This window comes from Colias croceus, chromosome 1 (assembly GCF_905220415.1).
Source record: "Colias croceus chromosome 1, ilColCroc2.1".
Lineage (NCBI taxonomy): Eukaryota > Metazoa > Arthropoda > Insecta > Lepidoptera > Pieridae > Colias > Colias croceus.
Genome location: NC_059537.1, coordinates 10,993,164 through 11,014,784, shown reverse-complemented (window position 1 = coordinate 11,014,784; position 21,621 = coordinate 10,993,164). Strand labels below are relative to the sequence as shown.

Below are 21,621 nucleotides of genomic sequence, written 5' to 3'. Positions count from 1 at the left end.
ACAGTGTGTAGTAAAATTAATAAAAAAAAAAAACTGAAAATAAAAGTAAATCATACAAAGTTGTTATCTACTTTCTATATCAGCAAATTGATAATTAGGTAAGTTTGATAAAACACATCATTTATAATCGATAAACTAATTTGTTTTGTCAATTTTTCAATTAATGGTTAAAATTGCATGTTCATAAAACACAGGATCTTGATTTTAAAAACATTTATTTCATTCATACAATTACGTAATAGTCAATAGATATTAGATATTCAAATAAGTTAAATATTTCTAAATAATACAATATCTAAGCTCGATAAAGTTTTTAAGAGCATAGATTTAGATATAAACTATTAGGGCGCTTTCAAATGATAAAGGCGTAGGAAGCACTGTAATGTGCTAGCCACAAAACATTTGGTTCTCACATTTTGCTAGGTACCTAGTAGTACCACAGTATTACAATATTATTATTTCCTATAGATATTGTAATACTGTGCTAGTACTGAGTGGCACAATATGCACTTCATTTCAGCGTAAGGAAGAGACGCTTTAAATTAATATTAAATCTCATTACTCAATATGAAAGTAGATCAACCCGGTCGTTTTTTGTTTCCTTGAAGTTTTTATTAAGTTAAGTTGAAAACTAGCCTGGGGCCGTAATAATGAAAAATAAATAATCGTTTTTTAATTTTAAAATGAATAAACGTTTTTTCATTTCATTCATTTCCAGACAGATTTTGCCGTAACTTGAACTGATTGGGAAATTCATGTCCTGCGGCGATACGGCTCCTCTTAGATTAAGGATTGGTCTCCTAAGCGGCTCCTGTAATACGCTGCTGACCGCCACAGCATCGCTTCCTCATGCCTCTATTTTAAAGGGGCCCTTGAATGGGGTATCCCTTAATGCAATATTTAGCAAATATATATAGTAATTATATTTGTTAGAAGTATTAAAAACCTTATTTAGAAATATTTCTCTAAAGTCGTAAACAGTATTAATAATAGGTAGGTATATTGCAATAACTGCAAGGTGGTCCTAAAGACAAAACTTTCTATAATTACATATATATCTTATTCTTCCTATTACATATTCTGTAATATATTATTATACTACTATATTATATTCTCTACTATATTTATACCTACTTGCAAAATGTGAATACTTACTTTTTAGATATTTATAGTTCTGTAATCTTTCGTATTAATTATTAACGATCCTCAAAACCTCAAGCCAGGAGTAAATTTGGTCATTCATTTCTTTCGGGCTGAAAATGTGTACAATAGTATTATTATGCACAATGTGCGTTAGCTGCATATCCTTTGTGGGTTGAGCTGCAGTGATTTTAAACTTTTAAGGGCTTACTTATGTAGGTAACTCGAAAAAAAATAATTTTGACATTTTGTGAGATTATAGAAAACCAGTATAATACCTAGTTAACATGAATTAAAAAGGAAGAAATGATGGAAGAAATTTGCACCTGGCTCTTGGAACATAAATGGATAGGTATGTAATGAAATAAATGTGTTTATTGTTTCTATTGAATCTAATTCATCGCTATTTTACAATTATTTCCAGAAAACAAAATCCACCGTCAGGTATTTGAAGTTAGTCAATGAATACCTAAGATGAATACCTACATAATAAATATGTATGTTATCAGTTTTATTTTTTATAAGTAGGTACTTAGTTAACTATATAAAAAAAAAATCTTTATTAGAATTCATATATTTATTTTGAGATATGAGAATAGCATAGTAGATAGTAAATAAGGGAGATATTATAATAACATTTTAAAAAGGGAGATATTATGGTAGTTAATTCGCAATAAGTATCCCATTCTTTACCTTACAGTATTACCTATATTTTTTATTTAACTTATCCCTGAGCCTTTCACAGCCAAACAATATTTTTGCATTTTTAAATAATCTAATATCAATGTATGTATGTATCATCAATGTATAATATTATAACAACACGAAATCTTAAGTTACTTGTGTGTTTTGTGAGGTATATAGGTAGGTAAGATTAATATTATTTATATTCTGACGATGTAGAAAGATAAACATATGAAAAAATAAATAGGTATGGAATGATAAAAGCAAAATGAAACAACTAAAGAAATGGGCAAAAATCCATGTAATTAAGTTCATTTGTTTTTCAATTACAATGTATAACTAATTCAAAAGAAAATGCATTTTCACAATGATTTCAGGAGATACAAAATAAAATAACGTCTACTGATTTTACATGACAATTAACATTTTAACACCGACACTAATGTATACCGACTAGTACGTATTCTGAACACCAAAAAGCAAACATGCACCAGCGTTTCACTCACAAATACTCCAAAATATATTTTTAATATATTCAACGCAAAGCGACAATGATATGATTACACATGGATATGAAAACACTTTCCACTGATAGCTATGAATATTAGAATCCTAATCGTTTACATTTCACGACACACAATTTAAAAAAATTATTGTCTCTTAGTGTATTAATATTATTTAAAAGTTACTATTATGCTTAATAGACTGTAGGAAGAAATTTACGGAGGTGTATTGTCGCATCGTGAAATGTACATCTATGTAAGAATTAATCTATCTACAGATTCTGTCATGGACATTTGAGACATAAAACTCGTCTAGCTTTCAAATAAATTACTACATTCTAAACAATATTTACAAAAGTACGAAACGAACGGCCGTCAACAACTACGCCACTACATAGCTTTGGATACTCGTGCACACGTTTAACACTAATTACAATAAAGCTTTAAGAACAACATTTACATACATATAAAAACAATGTTATTACTTATTGTATATTAACAGTAACAAGTGGGAGGCGCTTGTTGGTACGCGACACGTTACAAGGGGACGCGGAATTATCAGTTTCGAAACAAAGCTTCGATATTTATTGGATTTATTATATTTAGTCCCTTATTAAACTCAATTAAGATTGCATTAACATTTTGAATAAGGGGTAAATATTTTCAGCTGTTACCTTAAATATCCATTTAGCAAAAGTCTTGTTTAAAACTGACAATTCCGTACAAATCCATCGAAGGTACAAACCACTAAAGTGTACAATCCAAATTCTACTATTAAATTTGTTATAATGTAAGGCTCACTTTAGGTATAAAAATAACTCCACGATAATGCAAAGAAACTAAATAACACCAATTTATTTACACGTAAAACTTGAAAAAGATCAGGCACCGTTTCGAAAGAATGCATTTTATGCCATAACATAACACCAAAAACGTTCGATATCAAAATTGTCAGGAAGAGAATTTTGAACAATTTATTAACACAACAAATGTTTCACGAAACGAGTAACTTCGACAGCCATGGGCAGTGCCGGCGTTAGGAGGGGGGGGGGGGGGGGGGGGCAGAGGGGGCAATGTCCCAGGGCGACAAATTCTGGGGGGCGCCAAGGTCTGAATTTGGTTAACCTAATACTTGATATTGCTTCCCTCAAGTGGGCGCCATAATATTTTCGCCCGGGGTGTCAGTGGCCCTCACGCCGGCACTGGCCATGGGTAGATCTGGTATTCCCGTATTGGTGGAATACAGATGGAAGTGAATGCCAATACTGTAGTGTTGTACGCTTGTAGCACTTGAAGGCTAGTGTTCGTGCGAGCGGCTGGAGGAGCGCGACGTCTTCCTCGTGTCGAGGTACGCGGCCGGCGCCCAGCCCTCGCCGCCGCCTGCAATATTGAGTTAGGTACTTTATATTGTGACGAGCTTATATAAAAAATGTACTTTTTGAAAAAATATTCATTTTTTTTTTGGTTTTCGAAGTGAAACTTTGAGACTTGAGAGTAACATTTCAAGGTCGTGTCATGGCATTACCGTCACGTCATGGAGTAAGGCGAATATTTTGTTACCTTTGAATACCAAAGAAGTTTCACTTCTGACACGTGTGCTCAGCACACATGCTCTTTTTTGATATTTTGAAAATCTCGACTACAGTTCGATTCAAACTTAATGGCGGTTCGGAAGTTAGGTGCAGGTGCGAGTGCAAGTGCGCACAGGTCCCTTAACGTCCCGCTAATACCTATAACATTTTCTGCGCATCGGATCGTACGATATTCCGAGCCACCATTAAGTTTGAATCATACTGTACCACCCCGCTACCAACCTAAAATGTTTTCTGCGCATCGGATCGTACGATGTTTCGAGTGCCATTAAGTTTGAATCGTACTGTACCACCCCGCTACCAACCTAAAATGTTTTCTGCGCATCGGATCGTACGATGTTTCGAGTGCCATTAAGTTTGAATCGTACTGTACCACCCCGCTACCAACCTAAAATGTTTTCTGCGCATCTGATCGTACGATGTTTCGAGTGCCATTAAGTTTGATTGGTACTGTACCACCCGCTACGTACCCCCCGCCATTAAGTTTGGTACTGTACTGTACGCTACGTACCTGCGAGGCGCACGTACCACCAGCCCGCGCAGCCCACCTTGAGCAGCTCGGCGTGCTGCCCCTCGCGCAGCGACACCTCGCTGGCGCCCACCGCCGCGTACTGTACCACCCGCTACGTACCTGCGAGGCGCACGTACCACCAGCCCGCGCAGCCCACCTTGAGCAGCTCGGCGTGCTGCCCCTCGCGCAGCGACACCTCGCTGGCGCCCACCGCCGCGTACTCCGACAGCGCCACTAGCGAGCTGCCCACCGCCTGCCCACACACGCACTGTTACTGCCTATCCGCTATACATTGTACACAACGTTCAAATGGAAGACTTTACAAGAAAATACGAATTTGTATCCGGATACAAAAGATATTATATAAGGTAGTCAGTCTATCAATCTGACAAAGACTTTTAGCGCCATTGAATTTGAATTTCGCGAATTAATGGCCCGCTAGGATGCGAATGCCATACCCCAGATAACCCCAGAGCCAGTAACTCCATCCACCGGAGTGGGTCATTAGAACGGACTTCCCACGAAAAGATGTGAGAGTTCCGTGAAATGACAGCACCGTTAGTCACCCGCCAACTGCACTGGTGTGACGATGCTTCCACCTCACAGAACTCGCGCATCATTTCGTTCGCTATCCGTTCTAATTAACGTCTCCGACACTTCCGAGATGATTGTTTTTTTGTATGACATCGAGATGCAAACGAGCAGACGCACTGTCTGGCGGTAAGCAGTTGCGTCGCCCAAAGACGAAATTACATAACAATGATGTACTTTTTATGAATTTGGAATAATTATCAATAGGTTCAAATAATTTTTCCGAGTTGTAAAGTCTTTTATTTGAAACAGTTGGTACCATCTAAACTACGTCTATTGACGTAAACAAACTTTAGTACCTACATATTATGTCTTATTAAAAGTTCGTTTATGTCTAACTTTTGTGTAGAATATACTGCATATTTTGATTTTAGCACTGAAAAAATCAACAGTGTGTCGTGTAATAGAAAATTAAAAATTAAAATATATGTCAACTGTTGTAAGTTCCTATTATTCTATATAATATGTAAAGTTATAAATTTAAAACTAAAACACATTTGTATCATTACAAAATCGTATAATTTTGGAGGGAAACAATGTGAGCCTTTTGAAACACGGCAACATTAACAGTATATTCTAATGACATATTGTTCCTTTCAAAAATACCTAAGAACATTTCTAAAAAACAACAACACTTTTGTAGTCTAAAAATGGCGTCTACAACAATGTATTACACCAATGTTTATATATTATATAGAAGAATTCTCCTTTCTAATGTTTCTAGCATTGTGACATAACCGCTAATGGAAAATGAATATAGCTATGATTTATTTACCCTGATATAATAATCAAAGTAGACTTCTAACCTGACCTAATTATAGCGGAAAATTAAACTGTTGTAATCAACAAATTTAATTGGGTTTTAAAATATTGTTTTGTTTATGTTAGTACACCGTTATCTACACGACACAATCATGCACGCATTCAATCCATAAACACCTTAATAATTAATGTTAATCTCAGCACATAGATGACATGCGTGTTTATACACCATTATCACTTCGCGTGTTTCAAACATCTCGATCTTATCATGCAACTTGCAACACCGTATTATTAGTATTCAAAACTTTCATACAATATTTTAACTGTGGTAACATTCTATATTTTTTGTAAATATTTTTTTTATTATCTATGTGCATAAACAGTTAAAATATTGACGTTTGAAATCGTTAGCACGTAATTCATAAATTAATATAATATAATTATAGTATTCAGCTGCTCTTTGGCTAAGCCATGCACGCATACGCATGGTTGAATTAGATAATGTAATAATTTGAAGTTAAATAATAATTACATAATATTTTAAATATAATATTATACATAAACATAAATTATAAAAGTAAGATGTTGTAACTATTTTTGTATAATATTAATTAATATTGAAAGCGTCATATCTTATATGTTTCATTCATTGTACTCTGACGTAATTAAATGTAAAAATAGTAACTAGTCATAATAATGTTATGTAATAAATAATAATACGTTTTAGTTAAATAGTGAAGCTGTCTGTTAGTGTAAATAGTACCTATACTTTGTAGGTAAATAATTATTATGTTAGTAAGAGGCTCGTTGTTGTAGAAGATGAAGGTAGCAAAAAATGTGCTTTTGAAATCGCGATGTGCTATGGCAGGATAATTGAGTGATGTCAAACGTTTTCAATTTTGTATTTAAGTATCCCGAGTCAATAATATAGCACTGCATGTATAAAAAATATATGAATAATTTTCAGGAATGTAAAGAATACAGTTTCTAAAAGATGAATATCTAACAGTCAATATAGCTTTCCAATAAATAAACATACAACATCGATAAGCGAAGCGCACGAAAGTATCATCAAAGCACACGACAATGAGTGTCAAACAAAACAAAAACATGACTTACACGATATAAATGTTCAGCGAATACGACCGACATATCCAACGCAACGTCGATTTCTTTGGTTAAACATACTTTGGATATCTAAATCAGTCTTTTATATACAAAGCCCGCGAAGGCACTCTATCAGTACTGTGACACGTAAAACGTGGAGTTGGCTTGTGCCGAGCCCGATACAGAAAAGAACTGCACCATTCGGTGGATAGTGCCGTTGAGACCCACGGCCTCCGGGACCTGTTGAACAACACAACATACACATGGCGGCCATCTTGGTGCGCGGACCGAACCGCAACATGGCGTCCACGAATTTATTTAATTAATCTGCTAATGTGTCGGGTGCACAAATAATTTTAACTTTAAATTATCTCGTGTTGCTATTGAAACTATAAGCGATGATTTGGTGGGATGCTAACAAAAATGCGGCGGCGGACGTGAATAATTTTATCTATTTAAGGTTACGTTACGAGAACTTGTAGTATCTCAACACACATCTAACTGAGATACTACCAATTCTCTTTTCATTAATCGTTATCATAATCAGTTATTCCGGGAAGCATAGTGCGGTTTGGGATGGCAGCCTATTCATGCGCTACCCGGTGATTAGCCCACATTCCTGTATAAGTACACTTTACACTTACATATAGAGTGGTTCACTTCACTCACACTGTAAACCCAAAATTAGTAACCATTAATTCTTTGCACCACTTAGCTATCCCAAGTGTTAAGCAACTAATAGTCCTCTGGTTAGTAAATATATTTTTAATTATTTTTAACGTACAATAATTAATACAATATATTCAAAAATAGTTAATTGAATGAATAATTATGTACACATTAAATAATTTAACTTTTAAATTTATCTGTGGTCCGTCAACGATAGGTTATCTGTGGCCAATCTACCAAAAACGGCATAAGCTACGTTCGAAATTCAAAACTTTTATAGTCTGTGGCACGTATAACGCTTGACAGTTCAAGTTTAATCTATGTTCCAAAATCAAATTTTAACATTACATATTTTATCAATGGCCAGCCTGTACAAACATCATAAGTTACGTTCCAATTCCAAAAACAATTTTCATCATTAACATTTATCTCTGACCAGCCTGTTACAAACGTCACAATCTACGTTCCAAATTCAAAACTCCCTCCTAGTCTGACACGATTATCTTTTTTCATAAGGGCATGTGCTCACCGGCGCGTGTATGGGTTCCTCCTCGTCGTCGTCGGACGGGTCGGTGGACCAGCACGGCTCGTCGTGCGCATCGCACGAGGCGGTGCGCGGGTGCACGCCGGGGTGCGGACGTTCCTTTGGCGGACCGATGTCCCAGGAACTCGTTTGGATGAGTGTTCTGTAAACGTGATAGAATAGTGTTTAGAACGTAAAGTTTATTTACTAAGCGGTCGTGTACACAGGTCGTCAACATGCGCGGGCGCATACTGCAAATATGATTTATTTCAGGCTAACAGATTATGATAGCGGGTCAACGACTTTGTTGTCTATCAGCACTAATATTAAAAAAGGAAAAAAAAATTTTTTGTTTACATGAAGTGAATAGGCAAGGCACTAGGGGATCAATATTAATGATTTTTTCAATAATAAAATATTATTAGAAGGTAACTTAAGGTTTATTTTATTTCGTTATCTCGGGCGGAGCCGGGACGAACGGCTAGTCACTTAATAAAAAATATTTAATTTAATTTAGTACAAAACAGTATGTATGTACCTGTGGTGCGCCGCGTACTGACGGCCGCGCTCGCCCTTGAGCTCGTGCAGCTGGTCGAGCAGCACGCGCTTGATGCGCTCCACCCAGGCGCGCTTGGCGTCGGCCGACGGCGCCGTGATCGTGTGCACCTCCGCGCGCCCCTGCCGCCACACTTCGAACTTGCGCGGGTCGCCCTTCACTGATTCTGTTAGACCTATTTGCGACATCTGACGGGGAATAGTAATTAATGTAATACACATTGAGATAATAATTGATGAGTAATAAATAATCATTGAAGTTTATAAAAATCTTAGTAAAAACTAAAAATTTGTTAATAATATGTATTATAGTTTACACTCCCAGTGACACAAACTTCAAACAAAACACATGACCATGATATTGTCACAAATTCAAAATGTGAAAGAGTTTAAGCAAAAAAAATCTTTTGAATCGTAAGTATACAATTTCTATTCTTACGCATTAATTTCAAAATTTTAATATTTTTTCTTCAAAAAGAAAAAAAATGATCACAATTCAGAAGTTTACTCAATATAATATCACTCATTAATACGGACAACAAATAATAAGGAAGGTATGAGTTACAAAAAAAAAATCACATTAAAAATTTTCTAACCTGCAAGTCATGTTTAAAATGGTACGTCTTATTATGGCTGTTCTTAGCAGCCGGCTTGCAGAAGAGCATCGCCTTCTCGTAGAGGAAGATGTGTCTGCGGCGCGGGCGCAGGCGCAGCCGCAGGTCGCGCTTGTTCTCCGACACCACCAGGAAAGAGCCTTGGAGTAACAACTCGCCCTGCTGGTTTAAATCCACCTGAAAAGGAAGAATATTATATATTTCTATGATACATTTTTGACGTGACAACGTCTTATAATTCGATAGAGCCGGCTGCACGCCCGAAAAAACATGACTCATGCGGCGTTACCTCGCTCTGAGGCGTTCCATGACGTAAGGCTTGAAGTGCAAGTGAGAGCGCGGAACGAGCGACAAAGAAGCACAATCGTTGTCACGTTCAACTATCGTCAGTAAACCAATTTTTCCAATTTTTTTTTACCCGTCTTTTAAATATAGTGCAGGTAGGTTCTTCACCTAATGGGAGGGATATGAAATGAATTTATAGCCCATAATAAGAGTTTTGAAGTATATTGCATACGGCTAATTTCGAAATATTTAAAATCCTGACTACATCTACCTAGTTAATATTCCTACTAACAAAAACAAAAGAACCGTACAAAATTTGCATTGCAAAGGACCTTGATAATTTATAAAAAAAGGCAGGCCACTTGAATAAATGTATATTTAAATGTCAACACTGCAAGACTACTTGTCAAACAAATATAATTGAACGTTACGACATATTTTTTAAGTACAAATACTTTAATATTAAAGTGTTTTGATTATTAATAGACAAATATAACCAGAATATATACACATTCAAACTATTTACACTTATCTCAATCAGTAATTAGTTAGGAATAATTATTTTTTTAACAAAAAATTAAACCGCCTTCAATGTCAAAACTGGACAATTTTTTTATTAGACCAACCGGAAGGCACTAGTTTTCCAATAAGAAAGAATCATCAAAATCATTTCACCCAGTGGTAAGTTCTGAGGTAAGAAACCAAAAAATAAAACACTCGAAGAGGTAAGAATCTCCTCGTCCATCTGTAAAAAAAAAAAACAAAAAAAAGACGTGTGGCACTCGGGGACTGCCGCGGTAAAGCTATTGCATGCTATGCCTTCAAGCCACACCTCCGCCCGTCGGAGTGGGGAGCGTGAGGTTTTTTCGTTACGGAATTTCTCGATTCAGTCCCCGCGCTCAAGGCCCGCGATAGAAGCTATGCAATAGCTTAAAAACTATTTATTCTAATGGATAGGAAGAGAACTCACAGGCACCCCAGTAATGGCGATCTGGTGCATGGAGTCGTTGACGCACTTGAGCACGACGAGCATGCAGTCGAGCGCCTGCTGCAGGCTCGCGCTCATCGACCCGCACTCGCTGTAGCGGAGCAGGTCCTGGGAATTGAAAAGAGTCAATGTATTATAGATGGTAGTAGAATTAATTAGGCTATTAAATAGTTAGAGAGCTAGATTTATAGTCAGTTTGTGATTTGAGAATTGATTTGATTGAGGATTAACCTAATGTCAGATATATAAGAAAATATTTAACCAGCATTTAAGTATTGGTTTGTTCTTAACGTAAAATACTCAATTCAGAAGCCACCGGTGGTGTTCTAGAAGCTTGATTTGGTGCTGAATTTAAAATCGATGTTTGGATATCAATGTTGATAAAGAACAGCGTATATTTTAGAATAACAATAAAGGAGATACACAATAAAAACAGAAGAGGGATCTAGGTGATGTGTGGAACTATGCACGAATAAAATATGGCTTAATACATTTTAAATTGATATCAAGGTTTGCAACAAAAATAAACTGAATCGATGAACTAATCTACAACACTGCAACAAATATTACCAAAATACTTTTACAAACTTCCTGTACCCTTGAAACTTATAGATCACATTACAAAATAATTTTAAGAAGTATTTTATTACATATTTATATTATGTATGTAATGTTTTGAGTTCTAACCTTTATCAACAGTTGGTATTTAGTAATCCTCTGCACCGGTTTGAGCAGATAGGCCGCCAAGGGCAGCTTGTGTCCGAGCCGCTGCTGGCACGCTTGAAGGAATAGATGCGTGTCGACTAATGTCTCTCGCAGCCGCTCCGAACGGGGTATGTTTTGGCAATAGTAACTGTATAGGTGGTAGAATGTTTCTTTCTGAAACGCAAATTTATATTATGAGAACAAGCTTTTGGAACCCAGATATAACGAAAACAGTTTATGTAGATTATAGTTACATATTATAAATCAATGATTAATCGAACAATATGCGTAGATTCCAATTTGCGTAGAAACTGGTAAGAAAAGTTTCCAAATTTGTTTTATTACCTAGTTTTTCTAAGCTATGATTATAATAATTGAAATTGATGGAGAACAATAAGACACATATTTAGGAAACACCACACTTATGAATAATTATATAAATAAAAATTATTTACCTTTTCAACAAAGCAGAGTGCAACAAGTTCTGTCGCTGAGATCGATTTTTCCAAATCCTTTAAAAATACTTCTTGGTGGAATGTGAATAGTTCGTGTAGATTTCCGAATAGTACATCCGCCTGTCCAACTAGACCTGCCGGTAGTATGTGTTGGTTTTCTGGTTTTTCCATTTCTTCTTTATAGCCCTGAAAATAAAATTTAACGTTACTATTATAACGTAACTACCAAATAAAGAAAAACTATTCTACAGTAGGTCTTTAACAGTACCGAGCCAAGAGAGGAGGTGTATTCACTGATAGTATCACACCACTGATGAAGACGTCTTTCATAGTCTTCGTAAATTGTTTCCAAACAATCTTGCTCTGAAACTGGATTTCCATCGGTCTTTTGAAATATATTTTTGAAGTTCTGTAGCTTCGATGTCCAATTACTGAATTTCTGATTATGGCTTAAACTTCGAGACTTCTTATTAAAGTTGTTCTGATATTTTTTACATTGAGTAAGATTGTACGAGTACTTAAAACTGCTATTTAAAGTTTGTCCTCGTCTCTTTCGTCGACAGGATAAGGTCGAGTTCAAGCTGCGAACGTAGCTATCTGTATTACTTTTTGTACATAGCGTTGAACTTTTGGAATGGGAAACTGTGGAATAATGATCAATAATAGTGTTATTCCATTCTTTCATTATTCTTTTGTAATCCTTCATAATATTTGTCAATACGTCGTCAGAATCTTTACTGCTACCAATTGTGTGTTGTAATTCAGTGCAACTATTGGTTTGAAGTTGAGAATCCTTAGAATCTGTCGTATCCGTTAAATATTCGGGCGTCGATATGCGAACATCTGTCTCTTTGCATCCATATATGGGATTCTTCACGATTTCCGGAAGGTCAACAACAGTAGCAGCAGTAGTTAAAGACTCAGCTGTATTATCTTCTGAAAGAGTTACTATGTCAGAATCCGGTAAATAACTAATTTTATCCTCTTCTGTGTTAGGCGTGTCTTTATATCCCGGCAGTAAATTTCCGTAATAGAAATTTCCAGTGAACGGTTCCATACGGACAGGTTTCAAATTCTTACGTGGACATTTGATTCTATTTGTTTTTCCGACTTCATTAGACGCCTTTTTATTTCTTCTATTTTTTGTCTTGTCGAAAATTGCAATCTGATTAGCATAGTCACTAAAAAGCGTTGAGTCCGACGCGGTCCTCGATAGTCGCGCCTTTTTCTTCCGCGTGGTGGAGCTGTCATTTTTTCTGTAGTACCACGAGTAGGAAGTGCCGACACTGAGGTTCGCGGAAGATTTATGAAGGTCATATTTTCCATATTTCATATTACACAGAACGGATTGTATCACGCGACCGAGAGCTTGCACCCGAGTGCAGTTGGTGAATGTGTTAAATGCACCACGTTCCGATGAGTGCGCCCGGGCCGGTGGTTGCGTGCGTCGCATTCAGTACATCAGATAAATGTGCCTGGTGAGATGTCAGATGGTCCATGACAAGCCAATGAGCACACATATAAACGATGTGCACTAGTTTTAATACAATGGCATATTTAATTTTCAGAGCGCGTAACGCACAAGAGATATCGGGATGTTCAATGGACTGTGTCATGAGCATTAGCATTTCGAAATATCTAATGAGGAGCTATTTAAAATGTTTGAAGGTCGTACTTACAGCCAGTATGGAGCCTAGTTCTTGTACGTAAATTCTCTCCGTTTGAAGGAGTTCAGCCAACACGTGGCCGCGCCTGGACCGCCGAGCCTCTGCGTCTTCGCCCCCAGAGCTCTCTGACCCGCCTGACGTCTCCATCTAAAGAAAATAATTAATCTACATCAAAAATAGTTATCAGACAAAGCGAAATCAAAATTTATTAGAACGTATTGTAGAAGGTATTGTGTATGAATTAGTTTAACCTGTTATTTCATATTAGAAACGCCTAACGTAAATAATCATTTGAACACATGTTGGCGGTGTAGCTTGGTATATTTTTATGTTAAGTTTTTATGGTATTAAGAAATCATGAAACTTAATATTATAAAGCTGAAGAGTTTGTTTAGTTCAACACCAATATCTCCAAGACTACTCGTTCACTTAAAATTCTTTAAGGTTTTTAATTGTCGCAAAATAGTGAATAAATATTTCTTTTGAGAACAGACACAGTTGTTTCAGTCAGATATTTTCAGCTAATTTGTTACGTGTTGTATTATATTATGAATGAAATGAAACCTTCAATTATATACCTTCAAAGTGAGAATGGTATAAAAAAATTGTATTGAATAAATTGAATCTTGTTAATCAAAATATTATAATAGGTGTAGAGAAAGTTTTGGGATAAGGGATTGAGAAAATAAAGGAAACAAAGCACTTCAAAGTGAACCCTTCTACTGACCAATTTAGTATACAATAGTATCAGCTTATATGATCGTATAAGCTTCGTTATCGGTAATATAGATTAGACTATGACACTATGTTAAACATATTAAAGGCAGGTGTATATTAAATGTGTAGTGTTGATGTGAAAGTTTATAGAAACTTCACCTAAATTCCGTCGGAACAAATCGCCAAATGCAATTGCATACGGTCAAGTGTATATCAGATCGGTTTTTTTTATACGTTTGCTTATGATTTCCGTTACTATTCCGTTAAGCTTTTATAAGTTGAAGACATGCGATATTTATGTATAGATTTATGAATGTAGGCTATGCTCTACATTGTGTACATTTATTTGCGTAGGAAATTCATGCATTAATGTTTGAAGTGTTATTTTTTATTCATAAATAAACCTTTTAATGTTTCAAAGCACGATTTATAAAAAGTTGAATGATTAAAGTGAAATATAAAGTAGCCTACTTTTAATGAATGGCCTTTTTAACATTTTCATAGGCCGTAGCAAAGTTTTCGTTTCATGACTATAGTCACAATGTGCAATGGCATAACAGCATTGTTAGTTATTTTTATACCTTTATAAAAACATTGAAGTTTATGCAACTACGTTATAAATGAATTTTATATTAACTTCTCTCACATGAATATGCTGTTCAGAAAAATCCTTTACAATTTTGTATCCGGTTTTTAAAACCACGTTTATTGTATCCATTATTTACAACACATCAAGACACAACACTCAACACAGCACAACGTATAAAACACAACAACTTTCAAAAAAGCGTCAATACAGAGTGTGATGTAAAATCAGTGTATACAGGATGTTAGTGAAGCACATGGTGTGTGTTTGGAGTAAGAATAAGGAACTGAAGCCGAGATGCGAAGGGGCGCGGGAATACGTTGGGATCGTAAAAAAAGTGGTTGCCTCCACTTGGCCGCTGTAAATAAACGTGAATGTTGCTCTACTTTGAATTTTTTGGTTTTTCGTTTTTATAAAAAGTTTGGTAAGACTTTAATTATATCTGACTATCAATTATTATATTTTATGTGCATCAAGGTATTAAAATATTACCTTATTGCCGAAAGTAATAAGTCACACAATCTATAATTACACTAAAATAGTACTTTAATAGGAGAACAAAGAGTAGATTTTAAATTTTGATTTCACGAAGAAGCGTGGCAAGAATTAATTCTTAGATATTTAAATATAAAAAAAAGCTTTATGGAAATACAAAAGAAGTAACTAAAAATAGTTCTTAAAAGCTACACCTACTTTCTACGCATCATTAAAAAGGCTAAAGTAGAGCATCCTCCCAGCCGCATACATTACAAAGGGCGAACGTGCTATGTACGATGCATTACCGAACCGTCTATGTGTGCGTGCATTAACTAGTGTTAGTGCACACCTGCCGAGCTTCAATTGTAGAGCTATCCTTGAGGCGACTCCATCCTCACGCGGTTGGGGGTAAATTGACATTATAGACTTGGTTTCGAGACGAGTATAAAATAATTGGTAATTACATTTTTATATTTATTAAATTGGAAATTTTGATTACATGAAAAAAGTTATATGTATTTATATAAAAGCTTATTGGTATACCTAGGTCTTTATGGTTGCTTACCTATCCTTAAAATTTACAATAAATGCGTTGTATACAAAAAAAATAATGTAAATAACAGTACAGATGTATTATGTATCTACATTTCAAAAGCATTGATCTCGGCTGTCCAAAGTTTATTGTTATTTTTTATCCTTTGAACAGCTGTAGTCGGTTTTGTTTGGACCATACTCTACAATAGAGCACGTGCTTTTATCATCCGGTGAGAAATATTTGAATACTATATATACATACATACTAAACTACTTAAAAAAAGACAAATGTTAAAATGTGTTGAAGTTTTTGTTACATATTTCAAGCACGATATAAGCTTCAATAATTATGTATTTGATGTACATAATTTTATACATATATGTAAATCAGATTTTTTTTCAAAACTTTTGTAAAAATAATTATTGTTATATTATTTTTAATTTATACCTACTTGTTAGTTTAGTACGAAAGTTTTATTGACGGAGAGGCATGATAACAATACAATGTTAATTGTTAACAATAAATTATGATACTAAACAAGTATTATTTTACGATACATTTTATAAATAGAAATTAAGCGTTGAGTTGATATATGGACGTTATCAATTATCAATTAATTACTCATACATAAGTGAGATGATAAATTAACTGGAAAATGTAGATTATTAGTGGACAGTGGAGAAAATGATACATCATTATAGTTTTTTGATACACATTAATTGGTATATCTAAACGGTATTTACGCATGAACGCCATGGTTACGAGTCATTAGTGATCGATTGTATTGAGATTATCGACATACTTGTATAATTTATTACCTTTCATTGAGTTTGTTTATAAACAATATAAAAAAATCTAAATACAGAGGCCTTATAAAAATGGTATACGTTTATTACAGGCCAACATTTAAAAACAAACAACGTTTTGAGATAATTGCTTGCTTATAATAGGTATATTTGATGCTGCCAGTTAGCAAACATGTATGTAATGAATAATTTTATCATTTGAACGATTTAACGTGCCAGAAAATACATACATAGTTGTAAACTATGTCTTTATTTTTCAATGAAGATCCTGCCTTTACTTCAAAGCTTAGGTCGGAATAGAACAAACACCTCGATTGTCCTGTATCAGGTGTCCTAAACAGATGTCACGATTTTATCTCTGCAGATAATTAAATTACCGATAAAGTATTAGTTCCATGACCCCAAAGTGCACTTGAACTGATTGACCATATTACGTAGTCAATTGCACACTACAACTGTGATTCATTATTATATCATACTACTTAAGGCTTTAATAAGTTTGTAATAGAGACTATATTTCCATAATATGTTTATTCTTAATTGATGAAGGCTTTAGTGTTAATCTGAGACATTACAGTTTACTTAGCGCGTCAGTTAAGAAGCTTTAACACTGTTAGGTGTCAGTTACATTTAATTTGTAGATGTATGAAGAACTGAATTACTGTACGTCTGACGATTTGTATGATGGCAAATAAATCAGTCTCGATTCAAACTTATATGATTTACAGTAGCTAATCGTAATCATAATTCTTAACACAGTAACAAAAAGAAGAAAATAATCTAAGTATAACTTTACTAACAGAGTCAATTTGTGAGTTAATATGTAGAGCAGTATAGTTATTTTTTTTTGTCAATATTTTTTACAAAAGAAACTCCATTAGTCTTGTAAATCGACATCATTATATTTTTAAAACATGACAATACGAAGCTTAATAATATAATCGAGTAGTCTATTACCATTATAATATACTAAAAAACATGTTAAAAGAAACATAAATGAGTGAAACTTTTTCTTAATTTTGTAGTTAACCTGTTTGCCGGTCTCATAAATATAAATGAAGGCATCAGCACGCAACGCACGCACTTTTGCTTCTGTACCCTTTAACAATTCATGAATTGTTTTGATTCAGGATTTCGATACTCAAGTAAACGTTAACTAGGACATCAACAGTTCGTCACTCAGATACGGGAGTAAGTCTAAACTTTAGCAAGCTTTTTATTTACAATAGATCAATCTATAACATAAAATGTGTACCCGAAAAAGTACAGTATACAGATAGAGAGACGGATGTATAATAAAGAATTAAACTTGCTTTACCATACTTTTTACTTTTAATTAACCACGGATGTGTTAAAGTTATAAAAAACTTGTGAAAGTCAAATTCGAGGGCCAAGTGTGCGTCCGGGAACTTCACACTACAAATCACCGCACTTCCCACTTAAATTGGTGCATATGGGCTAAGTCGTATAAAAATTACCCATAGTTTTTTGTGGTGACTTCCGTGTTTTAATAAGAATAGTTCATAGTTTATTACTTGAATTAGGGGAAGTAATAATCGTGGGTATTAAATTGTTTTATGAGATGTTTGTTATAAAAATCAATTTTAGAATGAACATTAACAGCATTTGTTATAAGCTTTTTAAATATTTGTTTTAAATCACTTATCAGGTCCATAATTATCTCTGAAACGGTCATAATGACTGTTTTTTATCTTACTGTTAGTTTACTGTTCAGTCCACGTACTCCGTGAAACGGTTGCGGTCAGTGGAACACAAAAATTATTATATATCTTGTTACAAATATGTAAATTATACAATAGCCAGAGTTTAGCAAACACCTGTTCTAAACATTCCTCGAACATTTGACGACTTACTTATACATAAATACATAGTAGATATGAATTTGTTAAGATTTATTGTTAGAACAATACCTATTGTTTTTGGATCAACCATTTATTTCAATACCAAACAGTAGCTTCAAAACGACGAACCGTAACATACAAATTAGTCTGCGGTTGGATAATCCTCACCCCGTTATTGAATTGAACTTCCCTCGAGACTGTTTACACGCTGAATGACAATTCACATAGCTTTACCATAATGGGTAGCATTACATCAATAATTGTAACTGTGCTGATTGAGTGTATCAATACCGCGAACTATGAACCGATCGGTGTTACAGTAAAGCAAAAACAAGAACAGTTGCGTAACTGAGTACAGAACCGGGACAGCCTCCCGTTAGGGAGTCCGTTACTGTAATTTGTTATATGCAACTCATATCCTACAAACCGATAGGCTAGGAAATTATAAGTTTAAATCAATATGAGAACGGTAAAGAACGAGTGGAGCTCTTGAGCGCTAGGAATAGAATTCTTGTTACATCTCGCAGGATTATTTTAGAAATTACTGGAGCTTTATCCTGATTGTTTTATGTTTTGTTTTTGGAGTAACGAATTTGAGTTTCAAATATTTATCAATTATTTTATCATCTACTTCATCTACAAATCAATTTATTTTTTATACGTCAGCACTCAGCCTCGAGCGTGGTCTCAGTAAAAAGTTAATAGTCATCTCATTATATTATATTTATGTAGCATAGTAAACAGAGTTAATATTAATAGAATATGCAGTGCTACTTCAGTTAGTGGTCGTTTTATTGCTGAAGAACTCGTAATATAAACCGAGTTGGTGGTTTCAATTATCAGCGTATGTTGACAAGTTTCTACGGTGTTTCATGCAAAACTTCTATGCTACCTACTTTCAAACATAATTTCCTACATACAACTTTGCTAAAATATAATTGCAACTAACGTAGAGCTACATAATAAAAAACAACATAAGTAATCTTTTATTTATTAGATACAAGGTAACAGTAAAACATTCAATTGATTGTTATAGTGCATATTGACAGTCGACAAATAAGACTACAAGTGGCTTTTATCATATTGTGAAGTACCGACACTAGTTGGGGTGATGGAAAGATTCTAGTGTCTGATACATGCAGTGTAGTGATGTGTAAACAGTACGCACTAGAACCTACCTAATGACTACTGTTCGTATATTTTGAATACTGACATTTAAAATGTAAAAAGTAGTTGCAGAGGAGAGCATTTAAACAGATTTGCTCTACTTTATTACTGTTTCTGTTACAAATGTCGCAAGTTTATTAAAGTAAACATAGATCTACTTGCATGTGAGGAATCTTTTTATTGAAACGTCGTAAACCCACAACACTTTATAGCTACTACGCTGAAAGATTTATAACTCGAGCATTGTGTTATAGTAGGTCTATGTAGGTTAGCTACTTTGACACAAAGGAGGTACGAACATTAAGTTTTAGTCATAAGTGAACAATTTGTGAACAATGCTACAAATTAACTCACAGAGTTCAACTTCCATGACATTTCTTCCAACACCTGAGCCCATTGCACGTGATATGTTTTTTCCTTTGTCTGTTTCCTTTCTCCGTCTGTGAAAGACCTACGCCATAAATGCTTCTCTTTCTTTTTCGTATCACTTCTTATACCACTATCACTGTCATATTGCGTCCATGTCCCATACGCACTACATTTTAGTTCTTTACTTTTCGCACCTTTTTCCACCATTTTTGTATTTAGAATAAAAGCGTTCGTTCATCAATCGCCAGTTTATTAACTAACACATAATTGTTGTCGATTACATAATAATTATATTTGTATACAATATACATTCAATATAGATAGTGACAATCGTTAGAAGAAATAAAACGCGGTCATCAAACGGGGTCGATGCGTTCTTCCGGCAACATTCGGCTGATAATTTACAAATCGGGGAATATGTTTATGCTAGGATTATGTAAGGAGCAAGTGTTATGTGGAAACGAATGGGATAGAATAAACAGTGTTGTAACAAGAATTGGTATACGTTTCGTATATGGTAAATTAGTTGCGGTCACTCCATGTAATTACGAGATACGAATTGTATTTTTTTACACTAAACATGTAAATGCAATGATGTCAATCATTATTAGTTGCATGTATCGTCAATTGCAGGTTACATTGTATTTAAAAGAGAAAACATTTAAAAGAAAGTGTTATCATTAAGGCAAGGCAATTATAATAGAATTAAAATTATGTCTTCCACGAGCTTAACAAAATCATCTTGCTTAGCCCACATTAGTTATAACGTATCAAAAGACATGATCCGTAATCATCCGCTGGATATAATGCACATTCAATCTTATAATTCAGCGAAAAGAGCGGATGAATGTGACGACACACTAATTGCTTTGACCCGAATGTCTCTTCACTCTACACTCTACAGCCACTCATCGTTTTGCACTCTCACGAATATTCTATGTTTTAGCCAGTTCTTGTGCATTTATTATGTAAAAAGCATTTTACATATTGTGTTAATGTAAAAGGAATTCATCAATTAAAAATAAAAAATTTCGAAATGACTATTTCTTAAAGCAAAATATTATTGAATTGGCCAAATGCATATGCACGGTATAGAAAATATATAGAAGACTTCAAGCGGAGTATTATATTCATTCCTATCAGTGATTATGCTGAGAGCTCTACAAAACGATAGAGAAGTAGAGCTATTGTGAAGATGGTTCAAGAGCCCCTCTATGCATGTTGACGGCAGAACTGGCGACATTTCCGAATAACCAAGCTAGTCTTTACAAAGAATTGAGAAACCGCATCGTTCAGTTATCAATTAAAAATAAATAGTTACATAATAACTAATAGATGCGATTATTTACATGTACAATTCGTCAATGTGAGAACTTGTTGAGAATTGTATAATACTTACACAAAATAAAATAAGAGACATGCATTTATCTCCAAATTAATCAAGCGTGACCAATGACCATAGACACCATCAACATGCTCACGAAGAATCCAACTCCTATAATTATTGATATAACTGAGAACAAACTATAAAACATTGCCTATGACATAACCGCAATAACAATTATTCACATGAATCAAATTACTCGTTCACACCCAAGATCTAATTACGACGATAACAAATTACATCACACCACAGGAACAATGCGCCGTGTCAATTTAGTTTGAACTGTGACCTCTGGCTGATACACATCTTTTCCGAAAAGAGTTACTTCTGGTGTTATATGCGATAAGAAATTAAGGAAGAAAATACA

At 34.6% G+C, this 21,621-nt stretch overlaps 1 protein-coding gene and 1 long non-coding RNA gene across 11 annotated transcripts in view; one reads left to right on the top strand and one right to left on the bottom strand.

Annotated features, from left to right (window-relative positions):
* The first annotated feature begins 46 nt into the window (after positions 1 to 46).
* On the top strand, positions 47 to 1,522 carry LOC123692527. Its single transcript, XR_006751576.1, has 2 exons — positions 47 to 98; positions 719 to 1,522. It is a non-coding gene; the product is annotated as an uncharacterized LOC123692527 (long non-coding RNA).
* A 584-nt stretch (positions 1,523 to 2,106) lies between these two features.
* Positions 2,107 to 21,621, bottom strand: part of LOC123691416 (guanine nucleotide exchange factor DBS-like) — a 73,773-nt gene continuing 54,258 nt past the window's right edge. For 5 of the 10 annotated variants that reach the window (XM_045635799.1, XM_045635856.1, XM_045635840.1 and 2 more), the window contains exons 12-20: positions 13,364 to 13,498; positions 11,685 to 11,870; positions 11,212 to 11,403; positions 10,507 to 10,632; positions 9,234 to 9,428; positions 8,621 to 8,826; positions 8,089 to 8,245; positions 4,551 to 4,683; positions 2,107 to 3,707 (exon numbers count right to left, since the gene is read on the bottom strand). In XM_045635799.1, coding sequence (XP_045491755.1) covers positions 3,625 to 3,707; positions 4,551 to 4,683; positions 8,089 to 8,245; positions 8,621 to 8,826; positions 9,234 to 9,428; positions 10,507 to 10,632; positions 11,212 to 11,403; positions 11,685 to 11,870; positions 13,364 to 13,498 — 1,413 coding nt within the window. In that variant the 3' untranslated portion in view covers positions 2,107 to 3,624. Of the gene's footprint in view, positions 3,708 to 4,407; positions 4,684 to 6,556; positions 7,131 to 7,534; positions 7,561 to 8,088; positions 8,246 to 8,620; positions 8,827 to 9,233; positions 9,429 to 10,506; positions 10,633 to 11,211; positions 11,404 to 11,684; positions 11,871 to 13,363; positions 13,499 to 21,621 lie in introns of those variants that run through there. The other 5 variants (XR_006751397.1, XM_045635810.1, XR_006751399.1 and 2 more) reach the window with 5 other exon arrangements.